The sequence below is a fragment of the Felis catus genome, chromosome A2 (assembly GCF_018350175.1).
Source record: "Felis catus isolate Fca126 chromosome A2, F.catus_Fca126_mat1.0, whole genome shotgun sequence".
Lineage (NCBI taxonomy): Eukaryota > Metazoa > Chordata > Mammalia > Carnivora > Felidae > Felis > Felis catus.
Window position 1 is genome coordinate 24366007 of NC_058369.1, and position 21136 is coordinate 24387142.

Consider the following 21136-nt stretch of genomic DNA (forward strand, 5'->3'; position numbering starts at 1 on the left):
TAACGTTTATTAATTTTTGAGACAGAGAGAGACAGAGCATGAATGGGGGAGGGTCAGAGAGAGAGGGAGACACAGAATCTGAAACAGGCCCCGGGCTCTGAGCTGTCAGCACAGAGCCCGATGCAGGGCTCAGACTCACAGACTGTGAGATCATGACCCAAGCCGAAGTCGGACGCTCAACCGACTGAGCCACCCAGGCGCCCCAAGTTTGATACATAATATTGATATTGTTGCTCAGTCCTAAATATTTTCTGATCTCCATATATATTATTCTTCAACTCACAAATAATTATGCTTCTTACTCAACAAATACATGGATGTTTCCTAGTTATCTTTGTGTTTTTTCTTGCTTGCTTTGCTTTGTGAATAGAGAACAAGGTCTCTAATACACTAATCATTTGAAATTAGTGTTATCTTGCTTTATGACAGAGTATGCGGTCATTTATCATAAATGTATTTTGTGCACTGTGTGCTAGAAAACAATATGTATCCAAAAATTGTTGAGTGCAAGTCTATAATCATTGGCTCAAAAATGGTTTCTTTGCCTTAAAGTCTGTAACACCTTTGTCACAGTTAATATTTGGCTAATGTGTCTTTTTTCATTTTCAATATCATTAACTTTATGTTGTAGATGTCTCTTGCAAATAGCATATATCCATATTCTTTTATCCTCTCTTATAAAATTAAATGGAGCATTTATTACCATTACAGACATACGTGATTTATTTCAACCACCTACCTTGTGCTTTCTAAACATATTGCCATTTCTATTTCTCTTCTTTTCGTTCTTGCCTTTTGAAAGATTTTTTTATCCTATTTTTTTTGCCTCTACTCATTTAAGACTTATAACCTTTATTTATATTTATTTTATTTCGTTTATTTCTAACCTTTAAGTTATTACCCTAGAAATTATAGCTTGCTTACATTTTTAACTTACCTAAGTCTAAAGTCAATCTATGCTTACTTTCTTTCAGAAAAATATAAGGATCTTGAGACACTTTCAGTTCAGCCACCATCCCCTTGACATACACGTTATTGCTGTATTTTAGTTCTTTCCTGTTTTGTTTTTAACTCATCATTACTTTTTTTTAAAAAATTTTTTATGTTTATTTATTTTTGAGAGAGAGAAGCAGCATGCAAGCAGGGGAGGGGCAGAGAGAGAGGGAGACACCGAATCTAAAGCAGGCTTCAGGCTCTGAGCTATAAGCACAGAGCCTGACACGGGCTAGAGCCACAAACCACAAGATCATGACCTGAGCCAAAGTCGGATGCTTAACCGACTGAACCACCCAGACGCCCGTCATCATTACTTTCTTTACAGTCCATGTTTATTTAGATTTACCACATTTGTCACTATGTTTGTTCAATATTATTCCTTCATATCAGATGTTCTGTTAGAAATCTCCTTATACCTGAAACGAATCATTTAAATTTCTTTTAGTGGGATTTTTTTGGTGGCAAACTCAATTTTTTTGTCTAAAAATACATCATTCTTTTTTCAATATTGTTGCTGAGCATTAAAAGTAATTTTCTAGGTTAAGTGATATTTTTTTCTCTCAGCCATCTTCTGGCTAACATAAGCTTTTAAGAAGTCAAGCTATCACTCCAAATTCAATCCTTTACAGGTAATGGGACTTTTTTCCATTAGCTGCTTTTTAAAATAGTCTTATTGAAATATAATTTATATACCATACAATTCAACCACTTAAGTCACAGAGTTGATGGTTTTTAGTGTATTCGCAGAATTGTGCAATCATCATCATAATCAAACTTTAGTGCATTTTCTTCATTCCAAAAAGAAACCTCGTAACAATTAGAAGTCACTCTCCATATTCCCCACTCTCTACCCCCAGCCCTAAGCAACTAGTAATATACTTTCTGTTTCTATGAATTAGCCTATCCTGGGAATTTTACATAAATGGAATCTTGTAATATATGTATTTTGTGACTGTCTTCTCTCACATAGCATGACATTTCAAGGTTCATTCATATTGTAGTATGTACCTGTACTTCATTCTTTTTTATTGTTGAGTAATACTACACTGAATGAATATGCCACATTTTGTCTATCCATTCACCAGTTGAGGGACACTCACATTGTTTCCATGTTCTGGCTACTATGGATAATGCTTCTAAGAACATTCATATGCAAGTCTGTGTGGACATATGTTTTTATTTCTCTTGTGTACATATATATAGGTGTGGAACTTCTAGGCCATATGATAACTGTATGTTTAGCATTCTGAGGAACTTCTAAACTGTTTTCCAAAATGACTGCACCATTTCACATCCCCACTACCAATATATGAAGGTTCTAATTTCTTCATACTCTCACCAAAACTTGTTAGTCTATCTTTTTACTTATAGCCATTCCAGTGGGTATGAAGTAATATGTCATCGTGGTTTTGATTTCTCTAATGACTAATGATATTAAGCATCTTTTCATATACTTATTAGCCATTCATATATCTACTTTGGACAAATGTTCTAACTGCTTTTTAATTTTTTTAATGTTTAATTTTGAGAGAGAGAGACAGACAATGTAAGTGGGGAAGGGGAGAGAGAGAAACAAGGAGACACAGAATCCAAAGCAGGCTCCAGGCTCCAAGCTGTCAGCACAGAGCTCAACGTGGGGCTCAAGCTCATGAACTGCAAGATTATGACCTGAGCCGATGTCGGACCCTCAACCGATTGAGCCACCCAGGCATCCCTCTAACGGCTTTTTAAAACATTTTCTTTGCTTCTGAGATTTTATGTAAATGGGCAGATTTCTTTTCCTCTTTGGGGTACTCAAAGAGTCCTGAATTTATGGACTTGTATCTATCATTAGTTTTGGAAAATTCTCAGCTTTCCACTCTTCAAATATGGCTTCTGTGTAGTGATTTTGTCCCTACTCCATCTCTCTTTTCCTCTAGAACTCTGATTAGACAGATGCCAAACCTGTTTATTCTGTCTTCTATGTATCTTAATTTATCTTCAATGTATTTCACCTTTTTATCTTTTATTTACTTTATACTACTCTGTTTTCTAGCTCATTAAATGTCTTTTCTGCTATGATCATTCCGCAGTTGAACCGATTTATTAAACTTTCAAATTTCCATTTTTATATTTTCCTATTTCTAGACATTCTTTGGTTCTCTTTTTTTTTTTTTAATTTACATCCAAGTTAATTAGCATACAGTGCAACAATGATTTCAGTAGATTCCAGTGATTCATCCCCTATGTATAACACCCAACGTTCCTCCCAACAAATGTCTTCCTTAATGCCCCTTACCCATTTAGCCCACCCCTCCACCCACAACCCCTCCAACAATCCTCAGTTTGTTCTCCGTATTTAAGAGTCTCTTAGGTTTTGTCCCCCTCCTTGTTTTTATATTATTTTTACTTCCCTTCCCTTATGTTCATCTTTTTGTATCTTAAAGTCCTCATATGAGTGAAGTCATATGATATTTGTCTTTCTCCAATTTCACTCTAGTTCCACCTACGTAGTTGCAAATGGCAAGATTTAACTATTTCTGATGGCCAAGTAATACTCCATTGTGTGTGTGTGTGTACACACACACACACACACACACACACACACACACACCATATCTCTTTATCCACTCATCTGTCGATGGACATTTGGGCTCTTTCCACAGTTTGGCTATTGTCAATAGTGCTCCTATAAACACTGGGGTGCATGTGCCCCTTCAAATGAGCACACCTGTACCCCTTGTATAAATACCTAGTAGTGCAATTGCTGGGTCATAGGGTACTTCTATTTTTAATTTTTTGAGGAACCTCCATACTGTTTTCCAGAGTGGCTGCACCAGTTTGCATTCCCACCAGCAGTGCAAAAGAGACCTCCTTTCTTCACATCCTTGCCAACATCTGTTGTTGCCTGAGTTGTTAATTTTAGCCATTCTGACTGGAGTGAGGTGGTATCTCATTGTGGTTTTAATTTGTATTTCCCTGATGATGACTGATGTTGAGCATTTCTTCATGTGTCTGTTAGCCATCTGGATGTCTTCTTTGGAAAAGTGTCTATTCATGTCTTTTGCCCATTTCTTCACTGAATTATTTGGTTTTTGGGGTGTTGAGTTTGTTAAGTCCTTTATAAATTTGTGCTTGATATCTTTATAGTTTCTTTCCCCTTATTCATATTTTTAATCACCTGTGTTATTTGTTTAAACATATTAAACATGCTTATTTCATAGTGTTTATCTTAAAACTCCCACTTCTGAAGTCCTTGCCTTCTGATTCTACTGTTTGTTCTTTCTACCAGCTATCAATTATGGTAGCTTTTTTTGTTTGTTTTCAAACTTTGTGATTTTTAAAAGATTTTTACTGTGTGCTCGTTTCTTGGACTCTTATCTGGAGAAAAACTTTGAGGTCTAAGTTGAACATGTGGGCCTTCAGAGCATTTGTCTCTGCCGATACCTGGGGCACTATCAACCAAGGACCCCTTTAAACTCCGTTCTCTACTCGAAGTTTTTGGATCACCTCACATTGTATGTTGGTGCAAGGGCTATCTGTGGTTATGGATTCTTAAAACTAGTTTTTTTTACCTTTCACTTTGTTCAAAGTTTTAAAATAGATTATTTTCCCTGGATTCTCCTAGTCTAGGTGGAAGAAACATACGGTGGGGAGGTTTTTAGTTTACCCTTGTACTAAGAGTGTGGCTGTCTGGGATCCCAGTTTAATGTGGTAGCGGAATTCCTACTTGGCTCTTCCTCTTGAACAGACCCAGGCTTCTGTCTTTTTCCTTCAGTGCCCCATGACTGTGGAAATTAATGCTCAAGTTCACATATCTAGCAAATGCCAACAAGAAGATAGAACCAGTGCTCTATTATCACTCCAGCCCTCTGCTCTGGCTTAGTTTTGACCCTTGAGATTCTTCCTAACTTTACAGTTCATAAGTACATTTTTAAATTTATCTTTTGAAAATACATTTCATCCAGCACTTTTTGTTCTTTTCAGCAATTAAAACTTGCATAAACAAGAACCAAGCTACTGACAATAACTGTTAAGAATGAATGAAGTGGGGGTATACAAAGAAATAAGACCCCTACCTTTGTAATTGTTCAGGCTGTGCAATTCACTAGAAAGGTTGAGATGGAGTTTCATTTGCAGGATGAAATCAGACTAGATCAGCAGACAAATAGGTTTCATCTTGCTTTCCAAATTTAAAGATTTAGTAGTGACTGGCAGTCATGAGAAGGATTCTGACTATGCTTAAAGATTCACTGAGAGGGACTTGTGATTGATTATCAATTTGCTCTGAGTATGTGTGAACAGATGGTGGCACTGACCAGATATATACAGTACATGAAACACAGTTTTTTCTTTATAATTTAATGAATCCTGATTCTGTTATCATTTTTACCTGCAATAAAAGTAAGTTCCATTTCTCTCGCGCGCGCTGTCTCCCATATAATAAGAGCTGAGTATAAATAAAAAGAGGGAAAATCTAAACTAGGATTAACTAAAATTATAAAAGAAATTAAATATGTTGTGATCAGCAAGATCAGCACTTTTCTCTTTTTTTAATGTTTATTTATTTATTTTTAAGAGAAAGCACAAGCAGGGAAAGGGGAAGGGGGGAGAGAGAGAGACAGAATTTGAAGCAGGCTCCAGGCTCTGAGCTGTCAGCAGAGAGCCTGACACGGGGCTTGAACCCACAAACTGTGAGATCATGACCCGAGCCAAAATTGGACGCTTAAATGACTGGGCCACCCAGGTGCCCCAATATCAGCATACTTCCCATGAGGTATGTTCTAAATCACAGGCAGTTGCAGCTGATAGCACAGTATCTAGTTGATTCCACATATTAAACTGATTCATCTTAAAATAAAACTAAAAAACACTTTGAACTTTAAATACCTAAGCAAAGATGATGTTTATAGTATTAAAAAATGATTTGGGCTAACTTCTACAAGTATCAGAGTAGAAATCTAGTGTAGGAATGGGGTACTGAGAGAGAAATTTAAATGAAATTAACTTGATCAACAGAATGGCATTTAATAGGAAGGAAGAACATGACAGGTTCTACATACACCTACTTTATTCAATAAAAATAGATTGATAATGACAAAACTATTTCAGTCTATAAATATTAAATAGACATTTGCTTTAAATAGCTTTCAGACTATCACTGCCATGAGGTAAATTTTAAATAAATATTTTATGCAGACAATAACAGAAGAGGGCTTTTCTAAGGGGAATATAGTTACAGGGTAGAAAATCATATTCTTCCATAAAAAATATGCCTTGTGCTTCTTTTATAGCCATAAACTCAATAAAAATGGAAAGTGATGCAATCAAACATACATGGGAACTGAGGCTGGGGAAGATCTGTCTCTGTGATGGCAAGAAGAAAAGCCAATCGGAATTACATCACATGCTTTATATGAAGTCCATGTGGACATCAGGAACACTTCATCTCGTCTGAAAGTTCTTCCACCACTTACGTCTGTGACACAACCAACACCCTGAAAACATTCCCTTGCCAAGGAAAACAGCTTCTTTTTCACTGCAGATACAGCTCTCATGTCTAGAAAGTGATATGCTTATTATCATGCCGTTTGGGTTATGAGGTTTGTAATCCTTCGGAGGTTAATAAGAAAATGTGTTACAAATTCAGAATAAAAGAAGAGATCTAAGACAGCAGAGTGGTGTCTTTGGCAAACTCTGAAAACAGAGGGAGTGACTAATACAGAAGTACTGAGATCAGTAGATGAAAAATGTAAAAATGTGTTACACTGGAAACAAAGCCTCAAATAGAACAGGGGATACCATCATTCTTTCCCTGCCAGAAAAACAATTATTTACATGGTACATTCCATTCTTAAAGGTTTAACAGTGCTCCTGAAGGTAACTCATGCTTTCCATTGCCTCTAGATTCTGTTCTCACAGTCTGGGTCCTCTAAGTTTTGGAGCTAAGAGTAGAAATTGGAGTTTCTAGAAAATGGAGGCCCAGGAGGCCTCCCAGAGTCTCAGTTCTCAGGGAAAACAGGCATATGCCAAAGGCCTTGCAAGATGCAGGGATTTCCATCCTGGCCAACTATGTCTGATATTCATGCCTTTGCACAAGTTGAGATTCTAAACTCTATTTTACATTTTTGCAATTCACCTTCTACCTTTGCAAACATGTTGTGTCATGTTTTTTTTTATGATATCATATTTATAAAAGCAATTAGGGTCTTCAGTGCTACTTAACTTAATCACAAAGTTTTCAAGAGGCTCTACCAGTCCCAGTCACCTGTTCAGGATCAAATGGAGGTAAAATGCAGTAAAGCTTTACTTATTTTAATAATTAATGCAAGCAGCACTCCTTTATATACCACAACATTGTCTCCATATCAGATTTTCACTGAAACATTTAAAATTATCTATTCTAACATACTTTTATATTTAAAAATAAGTTTATATACAAGAATTATTATTAGCTGCCTTTATTACCTACTTAGAGCAAATAATTACATATTGGATTGAGACTGATTTGAGGTCATGCCCTGTTAATGAAAAGCAATCAAATGCTGAGTCAATTTTATCACCAATGGGTCATAAAAACAATTTTCAGCTAAAATGTCCCCCCTAAAAACCAAATAGAACATAAGTATGTGTTTATCCAATTTTAGGATTTTTTTTCATAATCAGGTTGAATTTTTGTATCTTATTTTTTTTTAATTTTTTAAAAGGTTTATTTATATTTGAGAGAGAGAGAGAGAAAGAGACAGTACGCAAGCAGGGGAGGGGCAGAGAGAGACAGAGACAGAGTCTGAAGCAGGCTCCAGGCTCTCAGCTGTCAGCACAGAGCCTGATGCCAGGCTGGAACCCGTGAACCATGAGATCATAACCTAAGCTGAGGTTGGACGCTTAACTGACAGAGCCACTCAGGTGCCCATTATTTTTTTATTTAAAAGTATCAAACTTCCAAATAATCATAAGAGAACTCATTTTAGATTTCTTTTAAAGAAATACTCAGATTGAAGAGCACTTCCAAGCCCGCTGCCTTTGCAAACAGTAATCACTCCTAAGGAGCCTCTCCAAAACACCAGGTAAGAAGAAGTTCCGTGGGGTACTTTTAAAAAGCTTTCTAGGTGCGCCTGAGTGGCTCAGTCATTTGAGCATCCAACTTCGGCTCAGGTCATGATCTCACTGGCTCATGAGTTCGAGCCCTGCATCGGGCACTGTGCTGACATCTCAGAGCTTGGAGCCTGCTTTGGATTCTGTGTCTCCCTCTCTCTCTGCCCCTTCCCGCTTGTGCTCTCTCTGTCTCTCAAAAATAAATAAACATTACAAAAAAAAATTTTTTTTAATCCAAAGTAAAAAGCTTTCTATATATTCACTGCAAACAGCAAGAAGACATAACAATATTTAGCTGCAATTTCAGATTTGGTTCCCAGAGTTCCACTCCCCTCCTTATGCAGCATTTCATAAGAATTTCTGAAATGTTCTACCAAGACTCTGAGTCTTTGTAAACCATTAAAACAACGGTTTCTAAAGTTAACTATCCCTGCCTCAAATCCAGCATTTTTTGCTAGTTGGGATCCAAAGTCACTTTCTGATTTCCATTTCTATCACTGCCTCACTAAACCCAATGAGTTTCAAAACTACATTTCCGTTTCCGAAGTAAGTTTCAGAGCCTCTAGGTGTTTGCAATTTAAATCTAACATTTTTCCCCTTTTGGAAAATCTGCCATTTCACATAGACATGAGTTCTTCCCACTTCCTCCTCTGTGTGGAGTTGGGGTAGGATGGTATTTTTACTTATCCTTCTAAGTTTGCTCAGTCACTGATTTCAGTTTGCATTCTTCACCAGACCTGTCATTGCTATTTTGACAATCTGGTTATTTAGACAAAAAAACAAAACAAATAAACAAACAAACAACACTAACTAAGCCTAAATAACTTTCATTACTCCAGCCAGAAGTGAACTCTCCTCCCACCCAATCTTTGGGGTAGTTTTTCCAGTACATTTCTTACTTTCCCAACTAAGTGGTCAGTATTGGCTTTGAAGTGAGTAATATTTTGAATATGCACTACTTTTAGAGCCCCTCAGTAGCTAGCTCAGTGCCATGTGCTAAAACCAAGGTTTAGTAAGTCTTTGAGGAACACAGAGATCCAAAATCCATCACTGAAAGTTTTATCCATGCAACTCTGCATAAATGAAAGAGTTCAAGAGACTCTAACGTTGACATTAAACAATTGTTCTATCAATGTGCATACATAATCATTGCAAGAATTAACTCTTCAGATATCTGTGTGATGTTGACAAGCAACGTATTCATATAAATTCTGTAGAAAAGTTATCCCAATAGGCCACAATGGACCATAAACTATGCTAGTCATCCAATTTTAAAGGGTATCAATCCATGCCTCTAAAATATAACAAGTTCCATGACAAATGATTTACCCAACTGGAACCAGTTCACACATACTCTGGGATCACACAAAACACAAAACACAAAGCACTCAGGACTAAATTCTTAGCAATTTAGTAATTATAAATACTTCCTCAATAATAATGGGCATAATTATTAATTACCTTTTTGAGCCAGACATTTTAATTACATTATTTCATTTAAACCTCTAAGTCTCCCTCTTAAGGATTATGGTATTGCCCCATTTTATACAAGAAGAAAGTGGTTGCATGACATAACTCACTCCTCAAGGCCATTCAACTAGAAAAGGCAGGCTAGAGATCTGCCAGAGTCCACTATAGGTGTCAGCCTGCACTCTTTCCCCCTTACTCCATTTCTCTACTCAAACATCCTTCTGACCTAACCACTTTTGGAAGAACTCTAAAAAGTAATCAGACATTAAAAGTTAAAACTAACTCAAGGACTGATAGTCTCTCAGACACCTGTGGGCTAATAAGGTAAAGAGTTGCTTGCTGAAAACCATATGCATATATGGTTATTCATCTGGACAAATTTCATGGCATTTTTAGTTGTAGAAGTGGCTTGAACTATCTTCCACTGCTGAATGACAGGATGGGACGAAAGGTTTAAGTCAAAACAGTAATTTTCCCAGACATTATGAGTTCACTCGTATCTTCATAGTTTCATTGCAAGAGTGAATGGTCATCATTTGGTCAACAGGCTACCCTACCACTATGCTTGCTGCACCCTAGCTCAACTCTCTGAGAGGGAAGGACTCCAAAAAGAAACTAGAAGGGAGGGTTGAACAGGGAAGCCCACTCTGCATTTTGTGGAACTCCTTGAAAAGAAAAGGTTACATTCAAACCCACTAGACACTCTCCTCAGATCTCCCTCAATTCCTTGATCCAAAGTTTTAATCATAATCTCAATGTCAACTTATAAGTGGGAAGTTGGCAGAAGTAAGGAAAATTTTTGTTTTTTCCCTGGAGAAACGCACATACATACACACAGAGACATATGTGGTAAAGTAGATGTTGGATATTACTATTTCCTCTCTATAATTTGCAAATTCTCTGCAATAAATATGCATGTATTTCACAATGATAAAAATCATACTATCATTTAAACATTTTTTTTCTCTCCACTTCCACTGCTTCCTCACAGAAGTCTGCATGACTCTTAACTCTGCTGCATTTTATAAGGCAACAAACAAAAATAAAACTTAGAACAATCAATAACAGGGGTGCTTAAGAACACATGGTAAAGAAAAGAATTTTTAAAAATTGGTGTGGTTATTATTTCCAGAAGCAAAATGGTTTAAATTCAGGGATAAATAAAAGCATCTCAAACTCTCAAAAGATCTATTTGGGGCAATTCATAAATTAATAATTATGCATAGGTAAAAGTAATAGCTGTTCGCTTCATTTGCAGCCCAAAGTTTAATTTTGAAAAATAACAAACCAAATTCCTTAAAACTGGGAATACCAATATAAATCAGTGGAATGGGTTACTATAATTATACTTTATAAATATTCTATAGCAACAGATATCAACAATATAAAACTGGGAATACCAATATAAATTAATAGAATGGGTTACTATAATTATACTTTATAAATATTCTATAGCAACAGATATCAACAATATAGTAACACTATCAACAACAATGACCATCATTTACTGAATGCTTTCTAGAGATCAATCAAGGGACTAAGTGCTTTAAATGCATAATCTCTTGGAATTGTGAAAGCAATCAATGATGCAGGTCTCTGCTTTTTTCCATTCCTATTTCATGGATGAAGAAACTGAGGCTTAAAGAAGCTGAATAATTTAAGCGAATTTAAGCATTAGGATGCAAAATCAGTTCTGCCTTAAACACTATGCTAAAACCAAAATGTCTTTATACCATTGAAGTGAGTTAAATTGGCTTCCAAGATCAACACCTTCTGAGACAGTCACCTTCTTAGGGATGGGTCAAAATTTGGCAATGACAGAAACTTTGCAAAAATAGCAAACTTATGAAAACTCGGGAAATTTGGAAGACAGGGGACTATTCAAAATAAATGTTAATTCCCAAGACATCAAAGTTACTCATTAGAAAATCTTGAACACCTTAATTAGTAGAAATCTGAACGAAAATGTTCCCTGATTTCCTTTTGGAATCTACACTTCTGAACTAACAATCTTCTGCCTTCTTCATTATTGTCCACATATTTCATGATACCACATAAAACCAGTTATGTGGGTATTTGGGGAAGTATGTATGTAAGTCATAACTTTCCAGTCACATTAAGAGTATAAAAGTTTGTAACATTGGGCCATACCTTGGTTTTCATGAACTTGGAGTGACTTTTGTAAACCTCTATTTGTTTGATCTCTTCTTCACGGTCCTCAGTGTTCAGCACACCATTGGCTTTTAGCATCTGGATCTCATCCTCCAGATCCCTTATGTTTCGCTCTAATGAAGCAATTTTTGTGTCCTGTTGTTAAAAGAGAGAGACAGAGTGAGAGAAAGAGAGAGAAAATTGTTGTTTCAGTATTATCAAAACAGAATTTTAGAAAGTAATTTTGGGAGTAATACATTATCTATGGTATAGACATAGCCCTGAAATCAGAACAATTTATGTTTTTCACTTCTGAGGATTGTTTGTGAGATTATTCTTTTAGCTCCCAATAAAGATCATATGTCAATACAATATGGAGAGTTGCCTACATAGGTTTGTCTAATATCTGGGAATCAGATTACCAAAGCAACAAGGATAGAAGCAATCTTACGTATTAATACACACACACACACACACACACACACACACACACACACACACACACACACTATTTAAGTGGACTAATTTGTAATTTCAGATATAGTTTACCAGCATATAATTTCTAGTCTACTTGTAAACATAAAAATGGTTTGTTCATGCATTCATTCTATAGCTGGATTTATAAGGCATGATTGGAATTGACTCTGACAGAGAAGAAAATTAAAATCTACTAATGAGAAGGATTCTCATCTAGAATACAGACATCAGTGCAATTAAATAACTAAATCCTGATATACTAAATATTGAAAATTTATAGCAACCAAAATATCACAATGTCATGATTTATTTGGCAAGCAGCTCCCTGAGTGACAAAAACATTGCTACCTTGAAGGTCATCTCTAACCTACTGACTTTTGGAGTTAAAAAACTAGAAATATTACACTCAAATGTGAGATTGAGAAAAAAAAACCAACCATAGGTAATTTTTTTAAGGAAATGACAGACCCTATACACAAGATAGAGCATAGTAAGAAATGAGGCATTAGAAAGAGAAGAGAGAGCTCTTAAAGGGGAAAAACCCTTCCCCAACCTCAGGTATTAATCTCCAATCAGTTTGGGGAAGGAATCATGTTGAAAGTTTGACTGTAGGTTTCCTATCTACCTGCTCTTTTATTGTACAGATCCAAGGAGCTGCTATTACATTTGTATTTGAATGTTAATGAAAAACAAACTACGATCTAATTTTTTTTATCAATCATTTTCAAGAATCTAAAAGACTAAGGAGTTCCAAAAATAAAGACAATGAGTGGCCTATTCTATTTATAACTAACTCATATGAAAAACTTTGCAACAAATACATCTGTCCTGATTTTGTGGCTATTTTCTACCTTAATTTCCTCTATTGTATGGCCTATGGCATGTCTCATGGAGCAATATAATAATCATTACATTGTCATCATCATTAAATAGAGGAAAATGAGGAGAAACAAATACTTATTGAGTCCCACTGTGTGCAAACATCCAAGTGCTCTAAGTGCCGAAGACATTTTTATCAATTCTCAGAAAAACCTCAAGAAGATGAAATAAAAAGATTCTGAAATTTGCAAGATTATTATGGAATGTTATATCCTATAGCATTTCGTTCTCCTTTTGAAAATAATATTGTTATTTTTTCCAGTTATAAAAGTAATACACCTTAAATTCCTAGAAAATGAAGAAAATCCCCTCTAATCTTACCATCAAGAGATAACCATCACTAATGTTTTATGTACTGCTGCCAGGATTTTTCTATTTTTAGATGCAATTTCCAGAAATCTTGTATGCTGCCAGTTTGAGTGAAATGAGTGTCAAGGACTAAATGTCTACGTGCCTCCAAAATTCCTATGTTGAAGCTCTAACCCCTAATGTGCTGGAGATGTGATGGTATTTGGAGATGAGGCCTTTGGGAGGTGATCAGTGTTACACGAGGTCATGAGGATGAGGCCCTTGTCAGAAGAGACACTAAAGAGCTTGTTCTCTCTCTCTCTCTGCCCTGTGAGGGCACAGCAAGAAGGTGGCCATCTGTGAGCCAGGAAGAGACCCCTCACCAGAACCGAACCTTGTTGGCATCCTGATCTGGGACATCCAGCCTCCAGAACTGGGAGAAAATACATTTCTGTTTTTCAAGTCCCCCAGAAGTGGTATTTTCTCATAGCAGCCCAAGGTGATGATGTAGGGAGGCATCTTTAGTGACTCTTTTGAGTTCTGAGCTATGAGAACTCTGCAGATAAAAAGAGAAGCAATAATAAAAAGGCTACCAGGGGCACCTGGATGGCTCAGTCAGTTGAGCATTCAACTTCAGCTCAGGTCATGATCTCACAGTTTGTGAATTCAAGCCCCACATCAGGCGCACTGCTGTCAGCACAGAGTCCACTTCGGATCCTCTGTCCCTGCCTCCTCTCTGCCCCTTCCCCGCTCACACTCCTTCTCTCTCACTCTCAATCTCTCTCTCTCTCTCTCTCTGTCTCTCAAAAATAAATAAACGTAAAAAAAAAGGCTGCAGATACTTTCAATAATAGCCAAATTATGGAAAAAGCCTAAATGTCTATCAACTGATGTATGGATAAAGAAGATGTGGTTTATATATACAATGGAATATTACTTGGCAATGAGAAAGAATGAAATCCTGCCATTTGTAGCAACGTGGATGGAAGTGGAGGGTTTTATGCTAAGTGAAATAAATCAGAGTAACACAGATATCATATGTTGTCACTCATATGTGGAACTTGAGAGACTTAACAAAAGACCATGGTCGGGGGGGAAATAGTTACAAACAGAGAGGGAAGGTGGCAAACTATAAGAGACTCTTAAATACAGAGAACAAACTGAGGGTTGATGGGGGTTGCAGGGGAGAGGGGAAAATGGGTGATGGGCATTGAGGAGGGCACTTATTGGGATGAGCCCAATAAGTGTATGTAAGTGATGTATGTAAGTGATGTAAGTGATGAATCACAGGAATCTACCCAAAAAGCAAGAGCACACTGTAAACACTGTATGCTAGCCACTTAATACTAAATTATATTTTTAAATGATAATAAATAAATAATAAATAAAGGGTCTACTGGAAAAAAATAATTAAAAAAGTAAAAAAGGAAATACTTATTGAACACATTGTATAGGCAAAGTACTATTCTGGGATGTATTTATATATAAAAATATATAAAAGTACATAAAACATTATATATGCATACAAATCAGATATATGAAAATAATTTGGATTTTATGCATATGTAAATACATATTTATATAAAAATAAATAATTTGGATAATAAAAATAAAAATTAAAAATTAAAAAAGGCTGCAGAGAAAGAACTTCTAAGTGTTCATAAGAGCCTTATAAACAAATGGTAGCCATTTTAAGTCAAAATTTTTTCTGACTATAAAATTAAAATATGCTCATTATAGAAAACTTGAAAAGCTATATAGATAATTATGACTGTACACAATCCCATCACCCAGATATACCCACTATTAACACTTTTATTTATACCCATGAAAGCCTTAGGATTATATTATGACTTTAAGATATATAAAAAGATAGATATCAATTAAAACCCTAATCAATATGACAGAGATTTTCTCTTTTTTTAAATACAATCTTTCAGCATCTATAAATATCTAAGTACAATCTTTACAAGAGTTTAACTGTAAGTTAAGTGTGAAAAAAAAAAAAAATCAATGCTTTGCTAACCCAAAATCTTCCGGGATTTCAGACCCAAGTCTGAAGTGAGCATATTTATATGTATGCATGTACATATGTATACACAAATATACATGTATAAAGACATATGTGCAATACACTTTGTGGTCCTCATGTCTTACACCTTAATGTTTTCATACACTTAGATTTTCAGGTGTCAATCACATAGGTATGGGGAGAAGAAATCTTCACCTTTCCCATTGGTCAAATCCTGAGGCTTTAGTTAGCAATGACCACAACTACCAACTTCTAAAAATTTTTTTTTTAACGTTTATTTTTGAGACAGAGAGAGACAGAGCATGGATGGGGGAGGGGCAGAGAGAGAGGGAGACACAGAATCGGAAACAGGCTCCAGGCTCTGAGCCATCAGCCCAGAGCCCGACGCGGGGCTCGAACTCACGGACCGTGAGATCATGACCTGAGCTGCAGTCAGACGCTTAACCGACTGCGCCACCCAGGCGCCCCACAACTACCAACTTCTAACTGGGTTGGAAGGAGCTTTTCACTGCACTTTAAAAAATTGCATACTGCTAAAGAAAGATCAGAACAAGGTTAAGATAGAAAGTTTTGTGACATGAAAAAAATTATCTTGACCTATACGCATCTGAAGTAAATTTTCACTAAATAGTAAAACACATAAGAGGAGGTGGGTAGGGCAATGGGGTACATTGGTGATAGGCATTAAGGAAGGCACTTGTTGGCATGAGCACTGGGTATTATATGTAAGTGATGAACCACTGGATTCAAGTCCTGAAACCAATACTACACTGTATATTAACTAACTTGGATCTAAGTAAATAAATTTTATAAATCTATTATATTTTATAAATCTATTATAAATAGAATATTTTTAACTTTTACAAATTTTCTTTTTTTTAACGTTTATTTATTTTTGAGACAGAGAGAGACAGAGCATGAATGAGGGAGGGTCAGAGAGAGAGGGAGACACAGAATCTGAAACAGGCTCCAGGCTCTGAGCTGTCAGCACAGAGCCCAACGCAGGGCTTGAACTCACGGATCGCGAGATCATGACCTGAGCCGAAGTCAGACGCCTAACCGACTGAGCCATCCAGGCACCCCTACAAATTTTCTTAAATTAATCACCTTTCTTTTTCCTCACAAAATTTTTTCCTTAAGCTGCAGGTGTCCCAAAATACTAAAAAAAAAAAAAAAAAAAAAAAAACAAAACGTGGGGGGTGTTGTGGAAGTCATTTAGTCATTTTAATAACAATCTATTTTTTTTCTGTTCTTATTTAGGTTTCTATTCTTTAAGAAGCCAAGTTTAAGGTCAACAGAATTCATACCTGAAATCTTGAGCACAGGGTAAAGGAGATAGGAGAATATCATTAAGATCTAGAGAAGGGAAAAGATACAAAATACATAGATATATAAGATGGTGTATATTGACTGTGCCCAAGAAAATATTGAAAATGCTAGGCAGATAAAGACATGAGGAAATAGAAGTATGAAAAACAAACAATGTCTGCCATGGTCACAGCTTCTCAGCTGCCTCTGAGGAATTCGGGAAGAAGAAATTTTATCTTTTTCTTTTTTTTCAAATCTCTAAAACTAAGACAAGTTACTATAAACATATATATTTAGGAACTACAGAAGGCAATTACCTCACAGGTCCTACTATGGCTCAATGTGATACATGGGTGTTGTCCTGCAAAACTGATACTAACTGTACATCCCAAGAACTCTAAGCACTAATCTACAGTAGAGAGGGGGAAAACCTAACATGAAGACATAGTGCTGAAAAGTGCAGTTTCAGAAGGAAGAGCAAAATTTACTCCCTATCACCAGTTTCCTTCATCTGAACATCTTTACAGGTTATTTATCACCAAATTTTAAACAATTTATGTAGTGACTTTCAAGTATTCATTTTGATTATGTTTCACAAATAAGCAAACTATCAAACTCGAATAATTGTGGACCTTCCTTGGAGATGGGGAAAGTGAAATACTACATAGAAAATCTTTTCCTGAAACCACAGAACACAAAAAAGCTCTGTGATAAGGGGATTTCAGGGTCAAATAAGTTTGAGAAATGCTTATTGGGGATCCCCTTGCTGATCAGCATTAATGGCTCTGGAAGTCCTACAGCAAAGTATTCTATTTAATTTTATTTTTCTCAGTACTAATCCTGTAGAAGTCAATTATTGAAAAAAATATATAATTTTAATGACCACATTAAGCTCAGAGTTATATACTAAAGTGAAGAGTCAAAACAATGATTTGGATTCTTCATGGGAAAATTTGCTATGATTATTCCCCATTTAAAATAATTATGTGCTTAAATATCCAGATCACCTTTTGGCTTCTGTCACTCAAAAGTGGTTTACTGAGTGCCTGCTCTGAGCCCAGAGCACTGAAAGAACACAGACTCCCATAGTCTTAGAACATACCACTTCATGTCATAGGTGACATTTTTTCAATAGTCTTGAGGTAAGACAACCATGAAACTGTTTTGCTTTTACATCATATTTTCATTAAGAACTGTAAGAATATGGGGGGGGGGAGTTTCAGGAGGGAAAAAACAGCTTAAATGTGTTCGTTTCATTCCCTATTAGTTAGAAAAAATTATCTGAATTGAATATCTCTTTCAAATAATTTCTTTCCACACATTCATAAAATAATACTTGTAAAAAATTTATACGTATATTTGCAGATCATAACTCCTACTTAAAGATTCATACTCAAGACTATTTTACATCTATCATTCAAAAGATATAAAAGAGGTATCTGATGGGCAACTAACACATAAACAACTGGAATTGAACCCCTAGCATCCATCAACCCAACAGGCCTATGTGCTGATTCTTACACCAGCCATAAATATTAGCACGAGCCCATGGGTGATGGAGTACAGCAATGAGAATGGATGGGAAGACTGAAATAAGTTTATCTCTACTTTATCTGTTTTCTTTTTTTACTAATCTCTGAATATTTCTAGGACATGTCTGCTACAGTTGATAGTAAACTGAGACATGCACAGTTTTCTCATTCATTCTAGAAATACGTACTGAGCATCTACTGGGTACCAGTCACATTGCCAGGTATATGAGATACTAATTAAATCTTAACAAGATTCATGGGGACCCTTCTCTAACATGGAGTATAATCTAGATCACTATTACTCAAAGTGTGGCCCACAGACCATCAGCACTGACATCACCTGAGAGAGTTTTAGAAATACAGAATCTCAAGTCCCAACCCAGACCTACTGAATCTGAATCTGCATTTTCACAAGGTTCTCAGGTGACTTGGGTGTTTTAAATGACTACAAATGTCCAGCATACACAAGGGACAAGACTTGTGTCCAATGTGGAAGAGACCAAGACAACTTTATAAGCTAACATTTAGAAAAATATTAACCTACTCTCAAGAGCTATCCAACTTGGCCTAAGTATACACCAACCCTGGGAGTAAACTTTCTGGAGCATCTTTGCCAGTCCAGAAGCCTTTATTATCCTTTTGTATTTGTCAAACAGTATGTTCCCCTTAAACAGCAAGAAAAAGATTTCAAGTCCTCTCCAGGAACAGTGAACACTGAAATGATGAGTGGGCAGAACATAAAAAAAGCAATATCATTTAGTCACAAAAAGTAATAATTATGTTATTGCTAAGTGTCACAATGTGCCTTCCTTACAAATACAGTAAGAATTACTGGTTTTATTTTAATATGAGGCCAAGAAAGAAAATACAGACAGTTTTTATGGAGCATGGAACTCACCGTGATCACATATCGGTCTGCAGACATTGATCAACAAACTTAGGGCCAATTTGGTTTAAGGAAGAAGATGTGATCTAATGTTCAGGAAGTGTCCCAACCTAATTATATTATACTTTATTTAGAATAAAATTCTAGACTATTATTACTGGATGCCACAGAGGCTCCTGAAGGCTTAACTTATAAAACTCATCTAGTTGTAGTTGCAAACATAACTGAACGGCCCTTGGTCTTAGGCTATCTGAGGAACGCCCTGACTTTAGAAGCATTTACTGTGTGGGATTAGCCACAGTTTTGTGAGCCCAAGTCAAGCACTCCAGAAAGAAGTCAACTTCGGCCTACAGCATGTTAAAGGAAAAACTAAAAGCAAAAAAAAAAACAGTAACTCACCTTCTTGAGCCTTATCAAACTGTAAAAAGATGGTGACCTAGATGAAAAGATGACAGGGGACATGCTGTTTTTTGTGATAGTATTGTTTTTTGTGTTTGTCTGCTTGTTCAGATGGTACCTAATTCTTTATAGCAAAATGTACAAGCACAGAATCAAGTCAAGTTCCAAGTAATTAGGGTGCTACAATGTTTCTTTCCATGGCCTCATTTGCCTACTTCTGACTCATTCTTCATGAAGCCCATGTCCCTGGAATGCATCCTTTCTGTTGTTCTGTCTCTGTGCACATTGCTAATGACCCATGGGCAGAAGATGTGTATCCAGTGTTTCTTTCTGGGCACAATGCAACCACTGAGGTTTTGGTCTGCATGTATGAATTTGTTGATGTTGTTGTTGTTATGAGACTCAAGTCTGAAAAAAAAAGAGCTGAAAATAAAACAATCCTCCTGGGGGCACCTGGGTGGCACAGTTGGTTAAGCATTGAGATCCAGCCCCAGCACTGGGCTCTGCATTGACAGCATGGAGCCTGCTTGGGATGCTCTCTCTCTCCCTCTCTTTCTGCCCCTCTCCCCCTCATGTGTGCTCTCTCTCTCTCTCTCTCTCTGTGTCTTTCTCTCTCTCTCTCAAAATAAATAAACATTAAAAAAATCCTCCTGACCCTTAAAGAGCCACAAACCTGGATGTAAATCCTGATTTTTATGCCTTTGGTCAAGATACTGAGCCTCTTTGAAATAAGACCATGCTCAAGAGCATGTCATGAAAATTCCAAGTGATCTATAATGCATGCAAAGTACCTATCATGGAACCTTCCCCATGAGAGTAAAAGTTTGTCATCATTATCATAAGCCAATAACAGTACAGTAAGTCCCCACCCATTCCCCAGTTTTGTGAGGTACACATGTAGAAGACAGTAGCTTCCGCTTTTAGTCCACCCCATTTAACTTTGTGAGCATATTTCTAACCTTACTAATCCCATAACACAAGGCTGTTATAAGAATTACATGAGTGACAACATGTCTATCTCCCAGAATTAAAGCTAACACACAGTAGGTGCTCTACAAAGATTACCTTCTTCCCATTTTTAGCTGTAGCATTTATCAATTACTTTTTAATTGTCTACTCAGCTTCTTTTCCTTTTAGGAACTACATCTCCCCAACTCCCTGTGGTTTTAGTGGGGTTTTCATGTGTGACCCTGCTCAGTGGCAAGTACCATGGATTCTCTGGATGCTGATTGACCTGGGGTAAACTCATTATGCCATCAAGGCCAATCAGAGTTCTTTTAGGGAACTGACATAACTTCAGGGGTCTCTCCTTTTCTGAGTTTATGTTTCTCCTTTTCTGAGATTATGAATGATAAGGAAAATATCGGCCTGTGGCTGGTTATGGCCTTCTTTGATACCATGATTAAGAATCTGCCTAAATGACTGGGCCCTTATCATCTGAACAGCTAGATAGAGCTATATCTTAACCATCCAATCCCCAGAATTCCAAAATATAATAGCAGGGTTTCAGCCACTTGCAACTAGAAGAGTATAACACAAAAGTTATAGCATGAAAGAGAATACCAAAATACAGTTAGATATAATATTCTACAAATCTACAGAGAGAGGTCAGAAATGGGTAAGACCACCATAGCAGAGTCAACA

The 21136-nt window shown here is 36.5% G+C and overlaps 1 protein-coding gene across 9 annotated transcripts in view; it reads right to left on the bottom strand.

Moving 5' to 3' along the window:
• ERC2 (ELKS/RAB6-interacting/CAST family member 2) overlaps positions 1-21136 on the bottom strand; it is a 923200-nt gene that overhangs the window by 602663 nt on the left and 299401 nt on the right. For all 9 annotated transcript variants that reach the window (XM_045051699.1, XM_045051677.1, XM_045051694.1 and 6 more), the window contains one exon: positions 11692-11847. In XM_045051699.1, the coding sequence (XP_044907634.1) occupies positions 11692-11847 (156 nt within the window). The remainder of the gene's footprint in view (positions 1-11691; positions 11848-21136) is intronic.